General features: G+C 38.8%; 1 protein-coding gene across 2 annotated transcripts in view; it reads left to right on the forward strand.

Moving 5' to 3' along the window:
• The window catches only part of MIPEP (mitochondrial intermediate peptidase), a 163,723-nt gene that overhangs the window by 71,044 nt on the left and 69,429 nt on the right, over positions 1 to 23,250 (forward strand). For both annotated transcript variants that reach the window (XM_032260084.1, XM_032260085.1), the window contains exons 15-16: positions 17,324 to 17,398; positions 20,480 to 20,599. In XM_032260084.1, the coding sequence (XP_032115975.1) occupies positions 17,324 to 17,398; positions 20,480 to 20,599 (195 nt within the window). The remainder of the gene's footprint in view (positions 1 to 17,323; positions 17,399 to 20,479; positions 20,600 to 23,250) is intronic.

A 23,250-nucleotide genomic window follows, 5' to 3' on the forward strand; every position in this document is an offset into this window, starting at 1 on the left:
CCTGAGTAGCTGGGATTACAGGTGTGTGCCACCATGGCCAGCTGATTTTTGCATTTTTCATAGAGGTGGAGTTTCACCATGTTGGCCAGACTGGCCCTCAACTCCTGACCTCAGTTGATCCACCCACCTCGTAGTTTGCTAATATTTTTATATTCTTGATTTTTGCACTTATGTTTATGAGAGAGGGATTGCTTATGATTTTTCTTTGTCATATTATTCTTTGCTAGTGTTCATTTAAATATATACTATTTCATAAAATGAGTTGGTGAGTGTTTCTTCTTTTTCTCTTCTTTACAAGCATTTATTTATAACATGTAATCATTTGTTCTTTAAAACTTTGTCAGAATTCATCGAAAACATTCAGGGTCTGTTATTTTCTCTGTGGGATGATTTTTTTTTTTTTTTGGAGACGTTGTTTCGCTCTTGTTACCCAGGCTGGAGTGCTTACCGCAACCTCCGCCTCCTGGGTTCAGGCAATTCTCCTGCCTCAGCCTCCTGAGTAGCTGGGATTACAGACACGCGCCACCATGCCCAGCCAATTTTTTGTAGTTTTAGTAGAGACAGGGTTTCACCTTGTTGATCAGGATGGTCTCGATCTCTTGACCTCGTGATCCACCCGCCTCGGCCTCCCAAAGTGCTGGGATTACAGGCTTGAGCCACCGCGCGCGGCCGGGAAGATGTTTTAAATGATTGATTCATTAATAGTCATAGGATTCTTTGGGCTTTGTTTTATTCTTAAATAAACTTTGCTAACTTGTAATTTTCTAGAAATTTATCAATTTGATCTAAGTTCCTCAGCTTATTCACATAAAGTTACTTATAGCATTCTTTTGTCCTTCACATTCTGCTATAATTGTATCCTTTTTGATTTCTAATTCTGTTTTCACATTTTTTCTCTATTAATCTTGGCAGAAGTTTGTCTACTTTATCAGTATAGTCTTATCTCAGTGTCTAAGCGGGATTGATTCCTGGGCCACTACCCCCAACCACCATGGCTACCAAAATCCTTGGATGCTCAAGTCTCTGATATAAAAGGTTGTAGTATTTGCATATAACCTATGTACATGCTGTTGTATACTTTAAATAATCTCTAGATTACTCATAATACAATGTAAATGCTATAAAAATAGTTGTATTGTTTAGGGAATAATGCTTTAAGTATTAGGTGATGTGATGAAATGCTTTAGCTCCGTCTATGATTTTAATACAAAATATTTTTAAAGTTGCTAATTTCCATTGTAATTTCCTCCTTGACCAATGACTTGTTTAGAACTATATTTTAAAAGTTTTAAACTGGGCCGGGCGCGGTGGCTCACGCCTGTGATCCCAGCACTTTGGGAGGCCGAGGCAGGTGGATCACGAGGTCAAGAGATGGAGACCATCCTGGTCAACATGGTGAAACCCCGTCTCTACTAAAACTACAAAAATTAGCTGGGCATGGTGGTGCGTGTCTGTAATCCCAGCTACTCAGGAGGCTGAGGCAGGAGAATTGCCTGAACCCAGGAGGCGGAGGTTGTGGTGAGCCGAGATCGCGCCATTGCACTCCAGCCTGGGTAACAAGAGCGAAAGTCCGTCTCAAAAAAAAAAAAAAAAGTTTTAAACCTTTGCCAGGGGAGTTATTTATCTTTTTGTTTCTGATATCCAATTAATTGGTCTATCTGATATTGATTCTTTGCAGTTTGTTAATATTTATTTTATGGCTTCATGTGTCATCAGTTTTTTAGGAATGTTCCATCTGTGCTTGAGTAGATTGTGTATTTCTAATTGTTGGGTCTGCGGTTTCATACTAGTCTGGTAAGATATTTTAATTTTTTAAATGTAGCAAAAATTAAGAGGAGTAAATCTTCTATTGTGAGAATGATAGATACATCATTTCCTTTTAGTTCTATCCATTTTTGCTCTCTGTATTTTGAGAATATTTTATTAGATGCATAAAAGCATAGAGCTTCCCTGATGAACAATTCCTTTCTTCCTTATGTGTTATCCTCTTAATCTTTATATGCTTCTTGTTTTAAAATCTTTTTTTTTCCTGGTAATTTTGCAACCCCAGCTACATTACTAATCACCAGATATACCTAACCGATTTTTGAGAGAACCTGATATTTTTTGTATAGCTTTGTCCATTAGTCACTACACTGAAATGTTTGCTGCTGTGGTTGTCTTTCTCACTGAATATTTTTAAAACAATAAGTAATAGAAGTTAATAGTCTCGTAATTTTTTCTTATTTAGTCCCATCTAGCACTCTGTGAAGGTGATGGTTGGTACCTAGTTGTCCACACTGTATGGACTAACTGTAATTACTGTGATTCCTTACCCTGGCTACCTTAGACTCAGCCAGGGTCGGTAATTTTCCAAAGATCACACAATAATAATAAGGGGGACAGTAGATGTGTTAATTTCACCTTAGAATTTCCTTAAATTTCCGTTAGAGTTGATCAAGTTAGTATTATAACATTGTGGGAATTTCCTTTTTCCAGTTTTTTTTTTTTTTCTAGTTAAAAATCCCTTAATATGTATTGCCTAAACTTCTGATAATATGTCTCACAAAATGGAAGTCCTGTATTCATTTTAAGTGTATCCATTTTTAGAACAGTAAAATTTTAGTGCTTTTACTTCAGAATTTTTCTGTCCTGCATCATTATAAGATTTAGTTTCTTGCCATAGTTTGTGAAAGTCAGCCCAAGGCTAAAATTGCTTAAGTTCTATTTCCAAGGAGACATACAGACTCATAATAAATCTTCTCCTGTCATTCTCTTTCAAGATACGTGAAAAAGAATCGAAGGTAAACATTACAGGGCAACTAGCATTAGATTAGCTTTGGCAGGCTTGGACTGTTTGGAGCTTTTCTGACTTTCACTGTTAATGCTTCTCAATTATGTCTACACAGAGCATTGAACAGGGAGGTAGAGGTAGATCTGAGCCCGGCGCCATCACCACACGCAGGTGACTGTAGACCAGTCATTGAACCTGTCTGAGACTTTTCTGCTCCTTTAAATAAATGACTAAATATTTAGAAATTAAAATTTAATAAGCCTCCATACGTGCCTCAAAACTTTTAGTCAAGTTTAATAATGTATGCAAACTGTAAAACACAGTATTATTGGAATATTTTTAGAAAAAAAATGGAAGTTGGAACTCTATCACATATTAAAATGTTTGGTGTTGAACCCTGCAAAGCTCAAAGCCATCTGACCTGTTTCTTTAAGCCATCAGTGGGTCTATGATAAAATGTAAGCATTTTTAAAGGCTTTTTAAAAGAATCTTAGATCATCTTATTTCATTTTTTAGAAAACACCACTAAAAAGTAAGTGAAAAGTAGTATTTCCTGTGGATTTAGGCTTGAGATTTTGTCTCTTTGGGCCTAGCCATTGCTTTTATTTTATTGATTATGTGCCATCTGGATTACTGGTTATATCAAAACAAGCTAGTTGAGACATGCAGTACAGTTGTTTTTCCATTATAGACACATGAGGAGGTGCAGTGCCTTGATACACAGCTTGGGGTGCGATGGGATCAGCTGGGAAATCAGAGCTGCTGCCTGGCAGCCTAGTGCCTGGCTTTATGCCTCTAAGTATTTTCTTGTTTTGGATGACTATGTTTCAACATGTTTTCTGTCATTAGACCCATCATGTACCCAGGGGACATCAGCAGTAGTTCTCTGCTTCAGGATGACTTGAATTATTGCCATAACAAGGACTTGTACCAGAGATTGTCTTAAGTGTTAATATGTATACAGCTGCTCACCACAATACATTTTCTCAACGGTCATAAGTAAAACAAGGTATTTTATCACAGTGATTTGGCTCTGTAAGAATTTGATACTAAACTTTTAATGTTATTTAAATTAGCCTAGTGAGATTGTGAAATGATACAGAATACTTAGCAGGTTGATGAGATTACATGCTTACAAGTTAAGTTCATGACAAAATATTCAGAGAATTCAGGTGATAACTGGGTTTGCCAAAGCATTTGTATTTATTGATGTTATTTCTAGAATCTTTCCAAAATGCTGTTGTAGCTTCATATAATAGGAAAGCTATTTTTAAAAATGTTTTTGTTCCTGTGCGTGGTCAACAAACACTGCCACTTTTGTTTATCCCAAGAATGCAGTTGACACCTCCCTCTCTTTGGTAAGGCAGTATAGCATAGGCTGTGGACAACTGATGCAGTGTTTGGCTCATATGAAGCACTCAGTGAGTTAGTTATTAATAGGGTGACAATATATATGATCGAATGTCCAAGCCAAACGCTTTTTTTTGGTGGGAGAGGGACAGGGTCTCACTCTGGCACCCAGGCTGGAGTGCAGTCATGCAGTCTCAGCTCACTGAAACCTCAAATTCTTGGGCTGAAGCAGTCCTCCTGCCTCAACCTCCCAAGTAGCTAGAACTACAGGGCCTGCCACTGTGCCCAGCTAATTTTAATTTTTTTGTAGCGACAGTGTCTCGCTCTGTTGCCCAGCCTGTTCCCAAACGTTCAGCTTCAAGCAGTCCTCCAGCTTAGGGCCTCCTAAAATGCAGGGATTACAGGCGTGAGTCAACGTGCCCAGCTCCAAAATGCAGTTAAGAAGAAAGGGAGTGCTGTTATTGATCACACCAGGATAGCAGTCGTAACCTAGGACGGTCATGCCCACCTCCAGCTGTGGTCACCAAGCTGTGACAGAATTGAGGAAGTCAGATGTTTAAATGCAGGGCCTGAATTTTTTCCATTTAGCTAATACATTTTAGAAGTTCATTGACTGTTACCTTATTGAATCTTCTTACTAATTTTGTGGCAGAGGTATTTTTATCCTCATTTTACAAAGGAGAAAATAGGATACTCTGAGATTTCTTTAGGCTAAGAGGCAAAAGAGTAGCAATAGAAAACACAGGGCGCCTGACTCAGACCCAAGCCTCTGTTTTTCACACCATGCCACTTCCTTTTGGACCATTTCTCTGCTTGTAAAATTAGAACGATTTAAATTTGCTCATCTTTGTTTTTCAAGTCATCGTGATGACTGTTTTCTTCTAAGTCAGGTGTCTCAAACTTTAACACAGACCACCTGGGGACCTGGATAAAATACAGATTCTGATTAGTGGATGTGAAGTAGGTTCAGGATTCTGTATTCCAAGAATTGCCCAGATGCTGCTGATGCTGTTGTTCTCTACTTGCTTTGGGCATCATGTACTTGGGTAATTACTGCTCTTACAATCCCTACCTAGGGGAAAAAACAAGTTGCAATTCTGAGCAAGACACAGATTTTACCTTCTTAATATAAGAAGGAGGTCAGTTTTATGGTCTTTCATTTTCCCTTTCTGGCCATAAATGTGTTCTGGCGTTAAAAGCAATAGAATAAATGAGCACAGGGAGCCCTCCCGAGCATAGCTATGTGTTTGGGTACACAAAGAGGGTGGGGACCCTACACCCTAGTGTCCTTAAAGGGACCTTTCATAAAAGAATGGCTGATTGTGTCTCACAGAGTCTAGTTGGTGCTCCAGAAATTTATGTTTAAACCATTGGATGTATCATGGGTATAGGATGAATCAATTAACTAAATACTCGAAATAGTAGCATATAGTTATTCAATCGTAGTACAGCCTCGTGGAATGGGGCATTGTGAGGCAACCACTCCAGGGCTTAGGTCAGCTCTTTTTAGTTTATAGGCAACTTTGCATATTAGACAAGCTGTATTCTCTTGTTGTTGTCATATAGTCAAATCTTGAGTTTTTAGAAATAAACACAGGAATTACTGTTTTAAAGTACAGTGGTAATTATGGAAAAATTCAGGTTGGATTATTACAATAAGCACATAGGTCACTGTAGTTAATTATTGGCATATTATATTCTAATTGTAGAAACAACATTTCTACCTTTTTCCTATTTTAAAAAACCACCCATTATGTTTGATCTCTGCATTTGAAATACCACGGCTACAGTACTACAAAGGGCACCATTGTTAGGGTAATTGCGCTTCCAACACTGTAAATGATTGCTGTCTTCTAAATTCCCTCGTTGGTTTGTCTGTACCTCTTTTGTAGCTTTTGGTGCATTTTCCCATGGTTTATTAATTCTGAAATACATTTGACCCTTCCATGTCCATAGAGCCAACCAACCATGGATCGAAAATATTTGAAAAAAAAAATAGTAATAGGAACAATACAATTTTTAAAAAACAACAACAAAAAAGTACAGTGTAACAACTATTTACATAGCATTTACTTTGCATTAGGTATTGTAAGTAGTCTAGAGATGACTTAAAGTACACAAGAGAATGTGCATCATAGGTTATGTGCAAATACTATACTATTTCATACCAGGGACTTGAACATGTATGGATTTTGTTCTGGGAGGAAGGTCCTGGAACTAACTCCCCTCAGGTACTGCAGGTTCCTTTTCTGATTCCAGGTAGCAGGATCAGGTGAGATTCAGTGTGTATTACCCAGCTGCTTCGTAGGATGCCTTGCACATGGTGGGAAGCTGGTGAAGATGAGCCCAGAGAGTCTCGGTGACAGGTCTCACCTGCTTTTCTTGTTTTGTCTTCTCTCTGTCTCTCACAGCCCACTTAGTAAGCACAGGAGGCAGCCAGCTTCAAACCAGGGCTCATCTGGACTCAGTGGGGTTCTATAGTGACAAAAAAAACTACAGATATTTTTATAAAAGAAAGTAGGAAAGGGCATACATTATTGGAAGTATAAAGCACACTCAGTAAAAACTAGTTTGTAATAAATTCACATTAACATAATTTCTCAAGCCATTCTCAAGACTTTTTTTTTTTTTTTTTTTTGGAGATGGAGTTTCGCTCTTGTTATCCAGGCTGGAGTACAATGGCGCGATCTTGGCTCACCGCAACCTCCGCCTCCTGGGTTCAGGCAATCCTCCTGCCTCAGCCTCCCGAGTAGCTGGGATTACAGGCACGCGCCACCATGCCCAGCTAACTTTTTGTATTTTTAGTAGAGACGGGGTTTCACCATGTTGACCAGGATGGTCTCGATCTCTTGACCTCGTGATCCACCCTCCTCAGCCTCCCCATTCTCAAGACTATTTAAAGTAGTCTGCCCTTGTTACGGGATACAGATTTTTTAGAAAACTGTTTCTGAACGACTCCATAGTAAGATAGTTTGTAAAGGCTGCAGATTGCAAAGCTTTATTGAGGGTATAACTAGATTTACTATTGTATTTCAATAAAATGCCTCCATAAAAATAACAGTTGATAGGTGATATCTGAAAAAATAGCAAAATGGAATTCTGCCTCTTTTTACTGTGGATAAAGAAAATGTTGAAGGAGGGAAACATGGAGCTTGCAGTTGGTATTATTTGGTGTTTTTCAGTGTGGAGGCAGTGTTGGATGCTGGCTGTTTTTCTTCTGTTTTGGAGCAGATAAATTAGAAGGACTTTTGTGGATCAGCGAAGGCATTGTGCATTGAGGAATCCCGGGCGCCTTCTCTGCACTATCCATTTGTTCCCTGGCCGTCAGGAAAGGCAAATTCGTGTGCTTTTGTGAGCTCCGTCTACTTGCATTCCTTAGAAATACACACTCCGATGGGGCGGTGGAACTGGCTCAGGCGCCAGAGCTGCAGGACGCCCTGCAGGCAAGTTCCCGGAATGCCTGGGGGTTGTGCTGGCCTGTGGGAGGCAGAGACAGGGTCCACGGAGAAGAGCTGAAGAGGAGCTTTCCAATAAAGTGGGTGTAAATATAAGACTGGAAAGAAGCCTTAAGATAGCGAGAATCATAGCTGTATTTATTCCTTTATTTCTTTAAGACATTTTATTTACAAGAATTTTTCTTTTTATTAGTGAAAGTTTACATTTAATTGCTTTACCAAGTCATTTTCCAACCAGTGTTCTACTTATTAAATCACCTGATTATAAAAGATGTATGGGGTGGGGGAGACAGGTGTTCTCTGCTCAAATAATTTTGGAAAATGGGTGTAGCATTAAGTGGGTTTTTATAAAGGGAGGACGACATGTAATTTAATATGCTAAAAACTGGGATCCCCAAGAAAGGTGTTCAGTGGAGTGAATTTCCTAGACCCACCTGACCTGCTTTTATCGTTGGCTCTTCTTCCACAGGCAGGGCCTCTGTTCAGTCCGCGTAAGAACGGGAGTCGGACAACAGGAGGCCAAGTAATTTCACTCAACTGGCTTCTGTAGATACAAAATTAAGAGTGCCCAAAGAGTTTCTCACACTTAATTTAACCACTTAACCCATTTTTAAACTGACACATCTGGAAACTTCTTCAGGAAGGCATGTACATTGTACTGTGTGTGGAACACGTGGAATGAAAAGTGGTTTTTGTTAGTGTGGGCTGACTGAAGAGACCACCTGAACAGGCTTTGCGTGAGCAACAAGGCTGTGTGTTCACTAGGGTGCGAGCAGGCTGAGTCCGAAAAGAGAGGAACAGTTTAGGGTGTTTTTTTTTCCAAGCCAGGGATGGGGAGAGGTGGTGTCACAGGGTCCAGTGTCACAAGTTTGACCTATCAGTTGAGGCAGGAACAGTGGTAGAGTGTTGCAAGGTCAGTTAATCAGGCCACAGGGTCACAGGGTATCACAAGGTTGACTTATCAGTTGAGGCAGGAACAGTGGTGGAATGTCGCAGGGTCAGTTAATCAGGCACTGCAGGAGCTAGCTCCTGTTCTCCTTTTGCAGTTTTTCTGTTACCTCAGACTCAGGCTCCAGGAGGCCGTCTGGAAGTGTACGTGTGGGTCACAGGGGTCACCATGGTTTGACTATGGTGTAGTCCATGGTGCAGTCAGTTCAAAGAACCTTGCAGTTTTTTCTTTTTCTTTCTCTCTCTCTTTTTTTTTTTTTTTTTTTTTTTTTTTGCCCTTTTTCCTGCTTGTCACTCAGGCTGGAGTACAATGATGCAATCTCAGCTTACTGCATCCTCCGCTTCCCATGTTTAAGCAATTCTCCTGCCTCAGCCTCCCAAGTAGCTGGGATTACAGGTGCACGCCATAATGCCTGGCTAATTTTTGTATTTTTAGTAGAGATGGGGTTTCACTGTGTTGGCCAGGCTGGTCTTGAATTCCTGACTTAAGGTGAGCCACCCGCCTTGGCCTCCCAAAGTGTTGGGATTACAGGCGTGAGCTACCATGTCCAGACTTTTTTTAATTTATTTTTTTCTTTTCTTTTCTTTCTTGTTTTTTTTTTTTTTTTTTTTTTTTTGGAGACCAAGTCTCTCTCTGTCACTCAGCCTGGAGTACAGTGATGTGATCTCACCTCACTGCAACCTTTGCCTCCTGGGTTCAAGCGATTCTCCCACCTCAGCCTCTTGAGTAGCTGGGATTACAGGCATCCACCAACATGCCAGGCTAATTTTTGTATTTTTAGTAGAGACGGGGTTTCACCATATTGGCCAGTCTAGTCTCGAATTCCTGGCCTTGTGATGCACCTGCCTTGGCCTCCCAAAGTGCTAGGATTACAGGTGTGAGCCACTGTACCCGGCCTTTAATTTATTTTTTGATAAAAGGTGGAGAATTAGCGCTGTATTGCAGATAAAATATGTAACACATAGAGATTTATAGTTCTCTCACTAAAACTTTGGGATTAGATGTTTGGGATTTGGAATTTTCTAGATTTTTATAAAATTAATATGGTTTATATTATCAGAAGAAAAAATTACAACAAATTGGTTATAGATCTGTTTCTATTTTATATGTGATTCATGAATTGAGCAGCTTCCATTCTACAAAATAATTGAAAGCTCCCCCTGGGCAATAGCAGAACAGTGGGTTTTTTAAGGTGGGAACAAGGAAGCAGAACAACAGAAGAAAAAGCTGGTTGGTTAGCACCAGGTTCCTTTTTTGTAAGGGTTAAAGCAAAGGGAGTTTCCTTATTACACTGACTCAGGTAGACTGGGATCTCCTATTTCAGGAAGCACTGATCTGTATGGGATCTGTCTGCTTCTCTAAAACTTCTGTTTGATTGTGTGGCATTTAGCATGAGTGACTCTATGTGGTGGTTTTGTCTGTTGGGGCCTAGTGCAGGAGCTCAGTGTAAAACAGGCCTCCCGTAATTTTTGTTTATCCATATACTGTATATGTTGAATATTAAAAAAAACAGAAGAAATGAATAAACCTAGCTAGTTCTGGCCGAGTACCCAGCAGTGAAACACATTCATATTTCTGCATATTCACAACGTGTAAGGGTAGATATTTTTAAAAGATAAATACTTTACAAACTTGACATTTGTCCAGGCCAGGTCTTGCCATCTAATGTGTTTCTGTCAATTTATGAAATGCTTCCAGTCTCCAGACCTTTCTGGATTATGGGATTTCAGATAAGGGGTCTAGACCAGTACTCATAGGAATTAGAATGAGGCACATCATTGAATTTCCCTCTCTGCTGTTAGGTTTTACCTAAAGCTGCATTACGTATTTTAAATTAGGCTTAAAGATTTCTCCGTACATAATAAACTCTAACCTAACTAGAGGCATAAGCAACCTGTAACCTACCCTTGTACCAGTCACAGAATTTCGGCCAGTCACAGGCTGTTCAGACCTTGTTCAAATAAGGCAAAAGTGAGCTGGAACCAACCCAGCTGTTTCTGTACCTCATGTCCATTTTCTGTAGAGCATTTTCCTTTTCCTGCCCATAAATACTGTCAGATTATATGGCAGCTCCTGAGTCTCTCTGAACTATTCTGGTTCCAAGGACTGCCTGGTTTTCAAAGTGTCTTTTGCTCTATTAAACTCTGTTAAATTTGTTTATTTATTTATTTTTGAGACTGAGTCTCACTCTGTCACCCACGCTGGAGGAGTGCAATGGTGTGATCTTGGCGTACTGCAACTTACTACCTCCCAGGTTCCAGCCTCCTGGGATTACAGGTGCCCGCCATCATGCCTGGCTAGTCTCTTTTTTCTTTTTTCTTTTTATTTAGTAGATATAAGGTTTCACCACGTTGGCCAGGCTGGTCTCTTAACTCCTGACCTCAAGTGATCTGCCTGCCTCAGCTTCCCAAAGTGCTGGGATTACAGGCGTGAGCCACTGTGCCCAGCCAAACTCTGTTAAATTTGTCTAAAGTTTTTCTTTTAACATTGCTTAGCCCACTGCAAAACCCAGAGCTCAATGTATGGCCCAACTGTGAAAATGACATGGAATTATAGGAAACATGTGTTAATGTGCCTAACTCAATTCTGACCTCATTTTATTTTTCTGCCTTCATTTTTCCTTATCTAACTTCTTCATCTATCAATCATATACTAATTTCATGTGAAATTACAAACTATATTCACTGAATGTTTTATTACTAGTACTGATCCTTTTGTGGGGGAACTTGTTGAAGTATCAGTAAAACAAATTTTGCATGGAAGTGCCTTTGCCACCAAGGGGCAGCATACCTTAATCTTAGTCACAGGATCAAATTTTGAGGGGTACACAAACGAAAGTGAATCAGCAAGCCCAAAGTTACACACCTGCAGCATACATTACAGACATCACCTCCTTGTGATGCAGGTATCAGAATTTTCATGCTTTCAAGGGCAGAGGGTGATGTTTCATCGTTCTTGTTATAGGAAAAATTATTCCTGACAGTCATTAAAGAACAGTAAGGCAGACTTTATCGGAGGGCTACTGCAGTGAGGTTTGGTAGTAGGGGAGAGATTCTGCTCAACTCCAACTATAACAAGGAAAAGTAGAGATTTATAGTCAAGGAACGAGGGAGTGGAGGGAGTTGGAGGGTAAAAAATTACTAAGGTGGGGAAGGCAGGATTCTCACTCGGCTGACCAAACTGCTTGAGACAGCACTCAACTGTACTGTCATACGTGCCGAAGCATTACAGGTTTCTTCATGATAGTCTCTGATGATGTCTAATCCCTGACTTACAAGGATAATTTGCTGTTTCTAAAGTTTTTCTGCCATTGTGTTTGGTTTGGTTTGGTTTTTCTCCTTTGGAGGCTAAGCCCAAATGGCATTATTTAATGATATTCTGAACTGTTTGGCATTTGCCCATCCACCAAGGATGCAGAAAGCTCAAAAAGCACTGGTGGCAACCAGCCTCCCTACAGGAAAAGGCAGGTAGAATGCTAACTTTTCTCAAGCTCATAGAAAAGCTGAGGTCTTAGGGCCCTCCGGTGTCGGAATCCAAAGAGATAGAGATGGCTCAGCTGTGGCAGAGCATGGGCAGAAAGGCTGACGGCCGTACAAGGGGTAAGAAGAGATCAGTAACGCTGTAGCAAATTGTTGGAGACTCATTGTGGACTGGAATATCAGTCTGGAATACCCAAGGGCCCCAATACTGGGGGCGTTTGCATTCACTTGTAGGCCATTTTCTGTCGGCCTCCTCTGGGTGGGCGCTCATGAAAGCAGCGTGGGAAACCAGACAGGCCTCCTCCATGTTGTAGGAAGTGATTGGCTATTGCTACAGGAATAGCAGAAAACCGTGCTCTCCCTTCTACTGTAATGGGTTAAGTTCATGGAATGAATGGTATTTCTGGATTAATTGGATATTGTGAGGCAGCCATTTCAGTGGTCAGGAGTTAGAATACTAGAAACAGCCTGAAAAGCCCAAAAGAGCTTCCCAGTCCTAATGTTTCTTGCACAGTTGTTCTTTACCATGATTAGTTAATATAAACATTCTTGATTTATAGCATTCTTAATATGCTGGTAGGATTCTAATTTTTAATAAGAATGGTAGCGTCCATATCCTCAGAAGAATTGAGAAATTATATGTCAGTGTTGGGATAGGAGATTTACAGATCCATAGAAGGGAGTATTTTCTGCCTTGAAAATTATGGAAATTGAAGTAGTATCTCTTAAAACATGCAGCTGATAATACGGAGAAAGTTATTTCTAATGGCTCAGACTTTGGTAAATTTTCAAATTCGATATAATGAACATAATTATTCAGGGTTTAGGTGTTATAAATCCATTTTCATTTATACATAATTGCATGTTACCTATCACCTTAGATGTTAATTCTGTTTCTTTAATGTAGCAGATGGGAGAGTATTCTGTTTAGGAGACAATAATATTAAACATCTGTGCTGCTCTGTAGACCCAATTGCTTTTGGAATTATAGCAAAATGGATTACAGTCAACTCTCTGTGTCTGTGGCTTCCGCCTCTGGAGTCAACCAACAGCAGATCAAAATTATTTGGGGGCTGGACACAGTGGCTCATGCCTATAGTCAGCCACTCAAGATCTTAGCTGAAATGGGAGGATCTTTGAGCCCAGGAGTTCAAGGATGCAGTGAGTTATGATTGTGCCACTGAACTCCAGCCTGGGCAATACAACGAGACCTTATTTCTGAGAGAGATACATATATTTTCTATACATATATATCTTTTATTGATATGTATAATAATATATATTTATATGTGTATATGGGGAAGAAAAATGGATGGTTTTGTACTGAACATGTACAGACCTTTTTTCTTGTTGTTATTTTCTTTCTTTTTCTTTTTTTTTTTTTTTTTTTTGAGACGGAGTTTCACTCCTGTTACCCAGGCTGGAGTGCAATGGCACGATTTCGGCTCACTGCAACCTCTGCCTCCTGGGTTCAGGCAATTCTCCTGCCTCAGCCTCCTGAGTAGCTGGGATTACGCACGCGCCACCATGCCCAGCTAATTTTTTGTATTTTTAGTAGAGATGGGGTTTCACCATGTTGACCAGGATGGTCTCGATCTCTTGACCTCATGATCCACCCGCTTCGGCCTCCCAAAGTGCTGGGATTACAGGCGTGAGCCACTGCGCCCGGCCCCTTGTTATTATTTTCTAAAACATACACTATAACAAGTATTTACACACTAGAGGTGATTTCAGATATACAGGAGGATGTGCATAGGCTAAATGCAAATACTGTACCATTTCACAGCAGGGACTGGTGCAGCTACAGATTTTGGTATCTTTAATGCGTCGTGGAACTAGTTCCCCCATCTATACCAGGGAACACGGTAATTCAGTATTGGTTATCATGGCCACTATTGGTAAGCAATATTTACCGAAGAAAACCTTGACAAGGAACCATTTTTAAATTTGTTTTAATTTCTAAACATTGTTTATTTTAAAAAAATCTTTACATATAACTTTAAAAGAAAATCGGTTTGTATGGTATTTATTTTTCCAAATTTGTTATTTTTTAAAAAGGAAGTATTTTCTAAGAGAATAAGCATCTAACTTCATTTCAATTAATACATTTAATTCCAGTTGACTAACCATCAAACTAGTTTTTTTTTTTAAAAAAAAGAACATTTATTTTTCTATCTTCAGCATGCTTATTTTTTATTTGCGATTTGATGAGTTAATGATTTTGTCCTCTGAACTATTCTACTAGGATTGTACTTATTCTCTTCTTGTGTATTTCTTTATAAATGAATGTTCTTTGTATCTATTACAATATGTATCATAGACATTGAATACATAATTGGAGCACTTAATTTTTTATTTTGAAATAGTTATAGATTCACAGTAAGTTGAAAAAAAAAAATGTACAGAGGTCCTATGTCCCCTTCACTCAGTTTTCTCCAGTGGTAGCATTTTTTGTTTTTTTCCAAATTCGCATTGTTTTTTAAAGGCAGTGTCTGGTTTGCCCATAGGGAAGAAAGCCTAATAATGGCATTGAGTGAGTGAGGGAGGGGAAGAAGAGGGCACGGCCAACTGCCCATCCCATCATAGTCTGGAACTAAGCATCCAGGGTTTCTCTGGGGTCCCTTTGGCCAAAAGGGGGTCTGTTCAGTCAGTGAGGGGCTTAGAATTGTATTTTTATTTCTTAGGAGGGAGACAGGACCTGGCGTGGCTGTTTCCCAGCTTCTCCAGTGGGGGCCTCCTTTCCTGTCCTCTGCTGGTTTCTGCCTTCTGCCAACAGCCTTGTTCTTTCCTGCCCTTTGCATGTGCTGTTTCTTCTGCCTGAAATGCGTCTTTCCCCTTCCCACCCATCCCTCTCTTGTCTAATTAATACCTATTCATTTTGCAAATCTCACTCCTGTGTCCATCAAGCCATTCAAGGTCACAGGCCATTTTTTCCCAGCACACATTACAGTTAGTAACTGTGGAATTGGTGTTTATGTGGAGAATGCTGGTTGGGAAGCTTTGGGGGCAGGCATCCCACTGTTGCCCACTGTTTGTGCCCTTTGTGCCTAATACAGTGCTTGCTCACATGGTCTTCATATGTGTTAGTTAAATGAGAAAATAGTGTCACAGCTTCATGGGTTCTTCTTGCCCACTGCCCAGAAAAGCTAATGCACTGAGAACAGCAGGCATTGCAGCAGAGAAAGAGTTTAATGTAGCAGGACCAGCCAAGTGGAAAACAGGCATTTCTCAAATCCACCTTGCTGAGAACTTGGAGTTTTTGGAGTTACTTTATCAGACAGGGACCTGGGGAACTGAAACAGTTGTTAGGATTCATGTTACATTTAAAAGATTTTTCAGGCTTCATCCACAGCCTGGATGGATGAAATCCAGGAGTGGATGAAATCACAGGCGTGTCTAAACCGTCGTTGCACAGCTGAGTCAGTTCCTGGTTGGGGGGTGGGTCTCAGGCCAGGTAGCATCTCTTGGTTTGTCAAAATGCTAAATATGAAAAAATACCTCAAAGATCAGTTCTCTAGGTTCCACAGTGGTGATGTTATCTGCAGGAGTAGTTGGGGAAGTTACAAGTTATAGCTTCCAGTTATGTGATTCTGTGGCAGTAAGCAATTTGTAGAAAAGCAAACTTAGCAGTGGCAGGTCTGTCATTGTTTAAGTGTGTCTGTTGTTCAGCAAAGCCCAGGCCCCTACCATAATTCAAATCCAGCCTTAGGAATGTGGTTTCAGTCCCCAAACAAGCAGGAAGGTCAGTTTTCCTTGCCTCAAAGTTTAACTATAAACCAAATTTTTCTCACAGTTCTCTTGGCCTCTGCACTAGAATAAGCTAAAGACAGTGTAGCCTGTGAGGTGAGAAGCGGGATGGAGTCAGTCATGTTAGACTTCTCTTATTTACAATTCTGCTAAAGTGGTTTCAGTATCATCCTTCCACATATACTTTTTTTGTAAAAATAAAACTCTTAAAACTTGGTGACGCCTGAAAAATCTTTTAAATGTAGCATGAATCCTGTCAACAACATAAAATATGATATAAAGTAAGGTTTAAAGAAACGTGAACATTTTTATGCAATCTATTGGCAGATATGACTTAACTAAATCTTGACTTTAAAACATCTTGTTTGAGGAAATATTTCTTTCATACAAGATGGGTGCCCCTGGTGTTAGAAGGCCCCAGGCCTGTGACCTGTACCAGAATCCACATTATGTAGCTTCATCCCATCTGTGTCTTAAGTCTTTAAAATTGTCTTTTCTGCCGAGTTTGCTTCTCATGCTGACAAAGGGAAAGAGAAGAGGCTGCAGGTTTGTCATCTGAGCAGTCAGCAGATTCTGTGTCTTTCACTTAAGAAGCCATTTCCTAGCAGTTCTTCTATTAGTTCATTGATTCACAAACCTTTCCTGAGTGTCTGCCGGCTCCAGGCACTGTTCTAGGCCCTGGGTATGGACGCCTACAAAGCAGTGGCTAGTTCTCCCTTCCAGCAGACAGTCCTCATTCTCATTCACAGGTGCTAAATCTATAGAGCCAAACCACTGAGTAACTTGCCATTGGTCTTTATATAATGTGTTTCTCTTTAGAGGGTCTTTTAGCTTAGCTAGGTTGTAAATAGTTCTGTAAATTGATATGTTTCTTTAATAAACATCAGTATTAATTATTTTAAAATTGAGTGAGATGGAGCAAATTTCTTGTTCCACTACATTGTTAATTTATTTCTAAGAGGATCTGTGTGTTACAGAGTTAGGCCTAATTCATCTCAAAAAGAAAGCCTTAAATCACATAGGGACATTAAACTAAGTGTCCAAGCTCTACAGTTCTTTCAAGTTGGAAAAGAAAATATCCAATTCACTATTATGACTATTTGTTAGGATGTCAGTTCAGCATTAACACTGACTGACCCACCATGAATTACCATTTATTTCTTGACATTCTTGTCTTTTAGTCCGATTGTCAGTTATTATATGTACTTAAAAGTCAAGAGAGTATTTGAACAGGTACTCACTGATAGCAAAGTAACAGTAAAAGTATTCTGTTTAAGGTTTTAAATAGATTTTTAAAGATCAGCGCCAGTATCTTAGTTCCACATAATCCTGTGTTTTCATGTACAAACCCTTATTTGACAATTACCACTTTTTGAAATAAAACAGAATGTCTTTATTCATGCTGTCTTGCCAACTAAAATATTTAGTTATGATTTTTAAACTATAATGAAATGATGTTACTCATTTTACATGTGTTCTTTTTAAATTCCCTGACTCATAAGTATAATATACATAGTACAGTGACTTATTAAGCAGTTTGCTCACATACATATTCTTTCGTTTTATCAAGCCACTGCCAAAAAATATGGTGTCTCGTCTTTGTGAATCTAAAAAGGTTTGTGCTGCAGCTGATATGCAACTTCAGGTATGTATGTACCTTTGTTCTGAAGTTTTCCAGAGTCATTATCCCAAATAAATATATAACTTTAAATTCTTGCCAATTATACCTATTTATTATAATAATTATGCTTCTAAAGCATCTTTCATCTGAGTTCAAAGAACTTGACCAAAATTGACTCATACATCCTCACACTGCCCTTATGAAGTAGGCGTTAAATAAGGTTATTTTCCGGCTGGGCGCAGTGGCTCACGCCTGTAATCCCAGCACTTTGGGAGGTAAAAGTGGGCAGATCCATGAAGTCAGGAAGTCGAGACCAGCCCGACCAACATGGTGAAACCCTGTCTCTACTAAAAAAACAAAAATTAGCCAAGCGTGCTAATGAGTGCCTGTAATCTCAGCTACTCAGGAGGCTGAGGCAGGAGAATTGTTTGAACCCTGGAAGCAGAGGTTGCAGTGAGCTGAGATTATGCCACTGCACTCCAGCTTGGGCAACAGAGCCAGACTCCGTCTCAAAAAAAAAAAGATTATTTACCATTTTCAGTTGGGAAAAATCAAAGCCTAGAAAAATTACATGAATTCTTCTAATCACGCATTTCACTGACTAAATTAAGGCTCAAACTTAATTATATATATATATGCTTATTCATTTTGTGTCTTTTAAAAATTTTTGGTTTTAGATTTGGAGTTTAGATAGTAACTACTGTTAGTTTTAGATAATATTCAAAACCAACTTCCCAGGTTTCCAGATGAAGACGAGAAAACTTTCATGAACCATCTGGATGCCAGGTCTGCATGACACCGGATGCATAGATGTTTGTAATGACTGAGATTGTTTATGGAATTCTCACTCCTCCTCAGATCTTGAGAGTTATGTAAACACCCTAAACTCCCATCTTTCATCTTAGGCAGTATTCACTTTATGATGATTCAGTTACCTGCTTAAGAAAGTAACCACTATTTAATTGCTTTTTCGTTTTGTAAAATTCAATCCCTGGGAAGTAATGAATGTGCTCTGTTTTTCTGTACCTTGAAACATGGAATACATGTTTCAATGTAGGAAATCTGTTACATAGACAAAACCATGAATTTACATTTGCTTTACATTACTCAGTATCTATTCTATCAATATAAATTTTAAAGGATTTCTGAATTATTTTTAAAAATTAACATTACTTGACAAAAGTCTTTTGATTTGCTGGTATCTTAGTAAAAGACCTGCCTTTTAAAAGTCTGTTTTTTGGCTTTCTTCTTGCAAAGTTGTTCTAATAATTTTCTTTTAAAATGGAAAACCAACCTTTCCTTCCCCTGCCCTCCAAAAACAATAGCCCCTTAGAGACAGAGAGAGACAAAGGCCTGCTGGAGGAGCTGCCTGGGTCCAGCTTTTATATTACACTTGGACAGTGAAGACAAACAAGGGGGGAAGGAAGTGAATCGTCAGCTTTCTATGGGGACATAAACAGCGTTTTAAAAACTGTACATATTTTTAAATTATCGTTTTAAAATAGGCTCTTAATATTTTTCTGTGGCTTAATAAGCTTCTTGGTCCCAGGAATGCATTGACTCCCTGGGTGGGCAGATAGGCTTATCACTTTGGAGTTGTTTAGTTTATCAGCAGATAAGCATAAAAAGAATGCACATTTAATTTATTTTGCTCTCTTTTTGTATTTAATTTATTTTTGTCTGTTTTTGTAGTTCAAAAAAGTTACGCCATGTTTGTATCATTTGTAAAAGGCATAAATGAAGAAATGAAACTTTTGAATTCTGATTATACACTGGGGCAAAATAACATCTCAGTTGAGGTTAGAATGTAAGAGTTTCAGTTCCTGTTAATTTGCTCTGTTAGAATATAGGTAAGACACTGAGTAATGTTGGCTCCTCTTGATTATCCTTATGCATTGTTTTTCATGATAAAATGTAGAATTGAAAGAGCTATATTTAGCTGTATGTTTAGATTACCAGTTAGAAGAAAGCAATATTTATATTTAGGAAATGTCTGTATTTTTCTAGGGAAGGTTTAAACTTAACTCTATAATTTAGAACCATAATTCTCTACCTAAATGCAGCCAGAAGCTAGAGGTCATTTAAATTTTTTCTTTTATTCAAACTAATCCTCACTTCTTTCAAGTCAACAGCTGCACATTCTCTACAAATCCCGTTTCTGAATCACAAAGATACATATCAGAAGCATAATTGCATGTCAAAATTTGTCCTATAAGGCGTTTTCTACTTGCCTGCACGAAGTCAAATGTTCCAAGTCAGTGTTCAGAAACAATATTTGAGTCAAACGTTGCAGTGAAAAAGTACCTTATGTTTATTTTAGATTTCTATGCAAAATTTAGTTTTCAGTACTTTGTAAAGAACAGATTTCACATCCAAACTTTCTTTAGTGCTTTCTTCTCCTACTGTGTTTCAGTAGCCTGTATCCTCTACTCACAGGAGAGTGCTTCTTTTCCCCTGGTCACCTAGTTGAGCCAAAATTGTCCTATACCGCAGCTGCTTCCTTTGTACTTCCTGACACCAGGTGTGGGGTTCTAGTTCCAAGCTCTCCAACAGCTGCATCGGAATTCTTGGATACATCGTATGCACCGGATGCTGCGTTGCTATTTCTTTCTCTACTGCCACCACACCTATTTTTCTTTCACCTTTCATCACAAAATGAGGATTCTGACCATTTCATGCCTCTCATTTAAGATATATCAGGATTCCAGGAGGAAACCAAACAGGAGGGTCCAAAGTTGTAACTGTTTTTGTATATTTCCATGTACATATATTTTGGCAAAATTCCTGTTTTGTGGTCACATATTTAATTTGCCACATTGTACTTAAAGAGTATCTTACGGATGCGGTTCAAAATTCTTTAAAATTCTTATTTATGAAGAGGTTCTGAGAGCATTCCTTTTCATCTTTAGTGTGGTCTTAAATGTGGTATGAAATACATCTCAAACCATATAAGTTTATTTTTGTGACTGTTTGTAACTGTGATTTGCAAACAGATTTGCAAACTGTGATTTTTGTCACCCTAGTGCACCTGCAGCATCTTTGGTCCACCACATCTTGATGTGAGGATGGACCACCAAAACTAAGTAGATGTTTTTATCTGTCTAGGTCTTTTATTCCACTCTGGATCAAATCTACCATGGGAAGCATCCCCTGAGAAATTCAACCACAGACATTCTCAAGGAAACACAAGAGAAATTCTATGGCTTACCATACGTTCCAAATACTGTGAGTCCAGCATTTGCCTTCTGTTGTGTGTATTGAGTGGTTCTGCTAGTACTTCTGTAGATTGTGATCACCTTCCCCTTGGGAGGACCTGAAATCCCTATATGTATGTTGAGGCGTCACATGGCACACATGCTGGAAATTGCCTGGCTTGTTTAATGTCTCCAACTACCCATTTATATGTTCTTGTTTTCTACCTTCCAGCAGTGTTTTTTCTCCTTTCTGTAAATGTGGGGGTTAAAAACGCCATTGGAGTTGATCTATATTCTTTTTAGTTATTTTTCTGTCATGTGAAAAATCATGATGTAAGATGAATGTAATTACCAATCCAGAATCATTTTCATTGCAAAGAGAATTAACATGTATTGAGTATCTTATATTGTACCAGGAATTATGATAGATGCTTTACATTTCTTATCTTGTTGAGTACCTATCAGGAGAGAGAGGAGGAGTAATGTTACCATTCATTGGATTCTAGGCGCCAGACTCTATCTACGTTCTTTGGGAAAAGATCTCTAATTTAGCTCTCAAAATAACCTTATAAATTAGATAATATCCTTGTATTTGGGGCTCATTTGGAGGCACATACACATTATATGTCCTGTCTGAGATCATCTAGGTAGTTAAATGAGTGTATTGGGGTTCAAAACAGCCTCTTTTCATCACTCAAAGGATCCTGTAAGGAGCAGTTGATCACCTGACTCCTGGTGCAATGAACAATGTGACTCCTGGTGCAGTTAGTAATGTGACTGACGTTACACAGGCCTCTGTCAGTTGCAAGTGACAGAAACACAGTTCACATGGACTTAAACAGAAAATGGAATTTATTGAGTCTTATAACTGAAAGGTGCAGGGGTATAGGGGTGTTTCAGGTAAGTTCGATTTAGGTCTCCCACAGTATTGTTAGAAATTTTTCTTTTTCTTTCCTCTCCTCAGCTCTGTGTTTTTCTGGGTTCCTTTCGTTCTCAGGCAGTCTCCCCAGACTGGATGGTTTGATAACTACTGGTAGGTTCAGGTTTATGTCCTTCTAGCCTAGTTGGTCTAATTGAAAGAGAGCTAATTTGAAAATGATTGTAAACTGTAAAAAGCAGAATAAATATCAAGTGATTTTATTTGCTATATGATTGGATAGCAGAACACGTTGTGCCAAGAGGTTAAGTCAATCAATAAACTACAACTGTCCACTAAATCGTCAGGTCCTAATGCTCAAATATGCATGGGAAAAGATCATATTTACCAGACAAGGGAAGCAACAGGATATTTTATCTTTATAATACCCCTTGTCATTAGTTTTCGATTGTCTTAGAAACTTAATCACCTGCTACAAGTATATAATGCTAATCACCTGTTTTTGATCTTACATGTAATTTACTGTTCTAATACTTTGCACTGCTGAGCTCTTGATTATCTGTGCTAGTGAAAATTTATAGCGATAAGGATAATCTATTTCTTCATGGAATAAATAATAAAAACAATTGCCAAGATTTTACTAGCATTTTCCAGTTCACAGAGCATTTCCTGATTCACCTGCTTTGGGGCTTGTCTGTTTTTGTTTTATCTTACATTCTTCTTTGTGGATATGAGTTAAATTTCATGACTGGTAAGTAGTAAAGTTATAGGAAGACTAACATTAGTAGAACTGGGATGCTTGCCAAAGCTGCAAAACTTCAGCTTGACTGAGTTGCTTGCCCTCTGCTTTTTTTAAAATCTTAAGTCTTATAATAATGTAACTATGTATCTTTTAAAAAGAAAACTCAACTTTTTTTACCATCCAGATTTCTTCTCTGTAATCATTTAATATGAAAATATGAAGTAATAGTGGCAACCAAACTCTGAATCAGCAATCCACAAATCACTATTAATTTGAAAGGAAGGGTGATGTTAAGTCCGTGTGCCTTGTCCTAATTCCTTTTGAGAAAATAAAAAGATGTATCTCTTTACTGGGATTAGCTCTACAATTCATCTTCAGTAGCCATCGCTCTTCATGTAAATTGTTTTAAAAGGTCTTTAAAAGAAGCATAGCTATGTTTAGAGAAAAAAAGACATTATTTTAAGGCTTGCCTTAAAAAAAAAAAAGTCTGAGAGTTTGTTTAGATTTGCACAAATATCTTACTCTTCCTACTTAGAAACATCTGCATTTCCTCATTTGTTTCTCAGTTCATTCTTCAAGCCTGTAGCCTTCCCGACAGCATGTTGGTGAACTTGACCGCTCAGCATTCAAATAAAACTGTAGGAATTGAGACAGTGTAACATTGGTATGGGGATGCACAGATAGCAATGGAACAGGAACAAGAGCCCAAAAGCAGACTCGGCAAACTCACAGACTCTTGAATATAGGTTGAGTGACACTGTAGATCAGTGGGTGAAGAAGGAACAATTTTTTAAAGTGGTGTTTTAGTGATTGATCATCTATAAGGAAAAAAAATGCAGCTCTGTATCACACTGCACACAAAAAATAAAGTTAAAGACCCAAATGTGTAAAGCTTTACCTTTTTAGAGCATAATGCAAAAGAATATCTTTATGAGTGTGTGTGTGTGTGTGTGTGTGTGTGTGTGTGTGTGTGTGTGTGTTTTCTTTTTTTGTTTTTTGAGACAGAGTCTTGCTCCATTGCCCAAGCTGGAGGGCAGTGGTGTGTTATTGGCTCACTGCAACC

The sequence above is a fragment of the Sapajus apella genome, unplaced genomic scaffold (genome assembly GCF_009761245.1).
Source record: "Sapajus apella isolate SASKATOON/1434 unplaced genomic scaffold, GSC_monkey_1.0 scaffold114, whole genome shotgun sequence".
Classification (NCBI taxonomy): domain Eukaryota; kingdom Metazoa; phylum Chordata; class Mammalia; order Primates; family Cebidae; genus Sapajus; species Sapajus apella.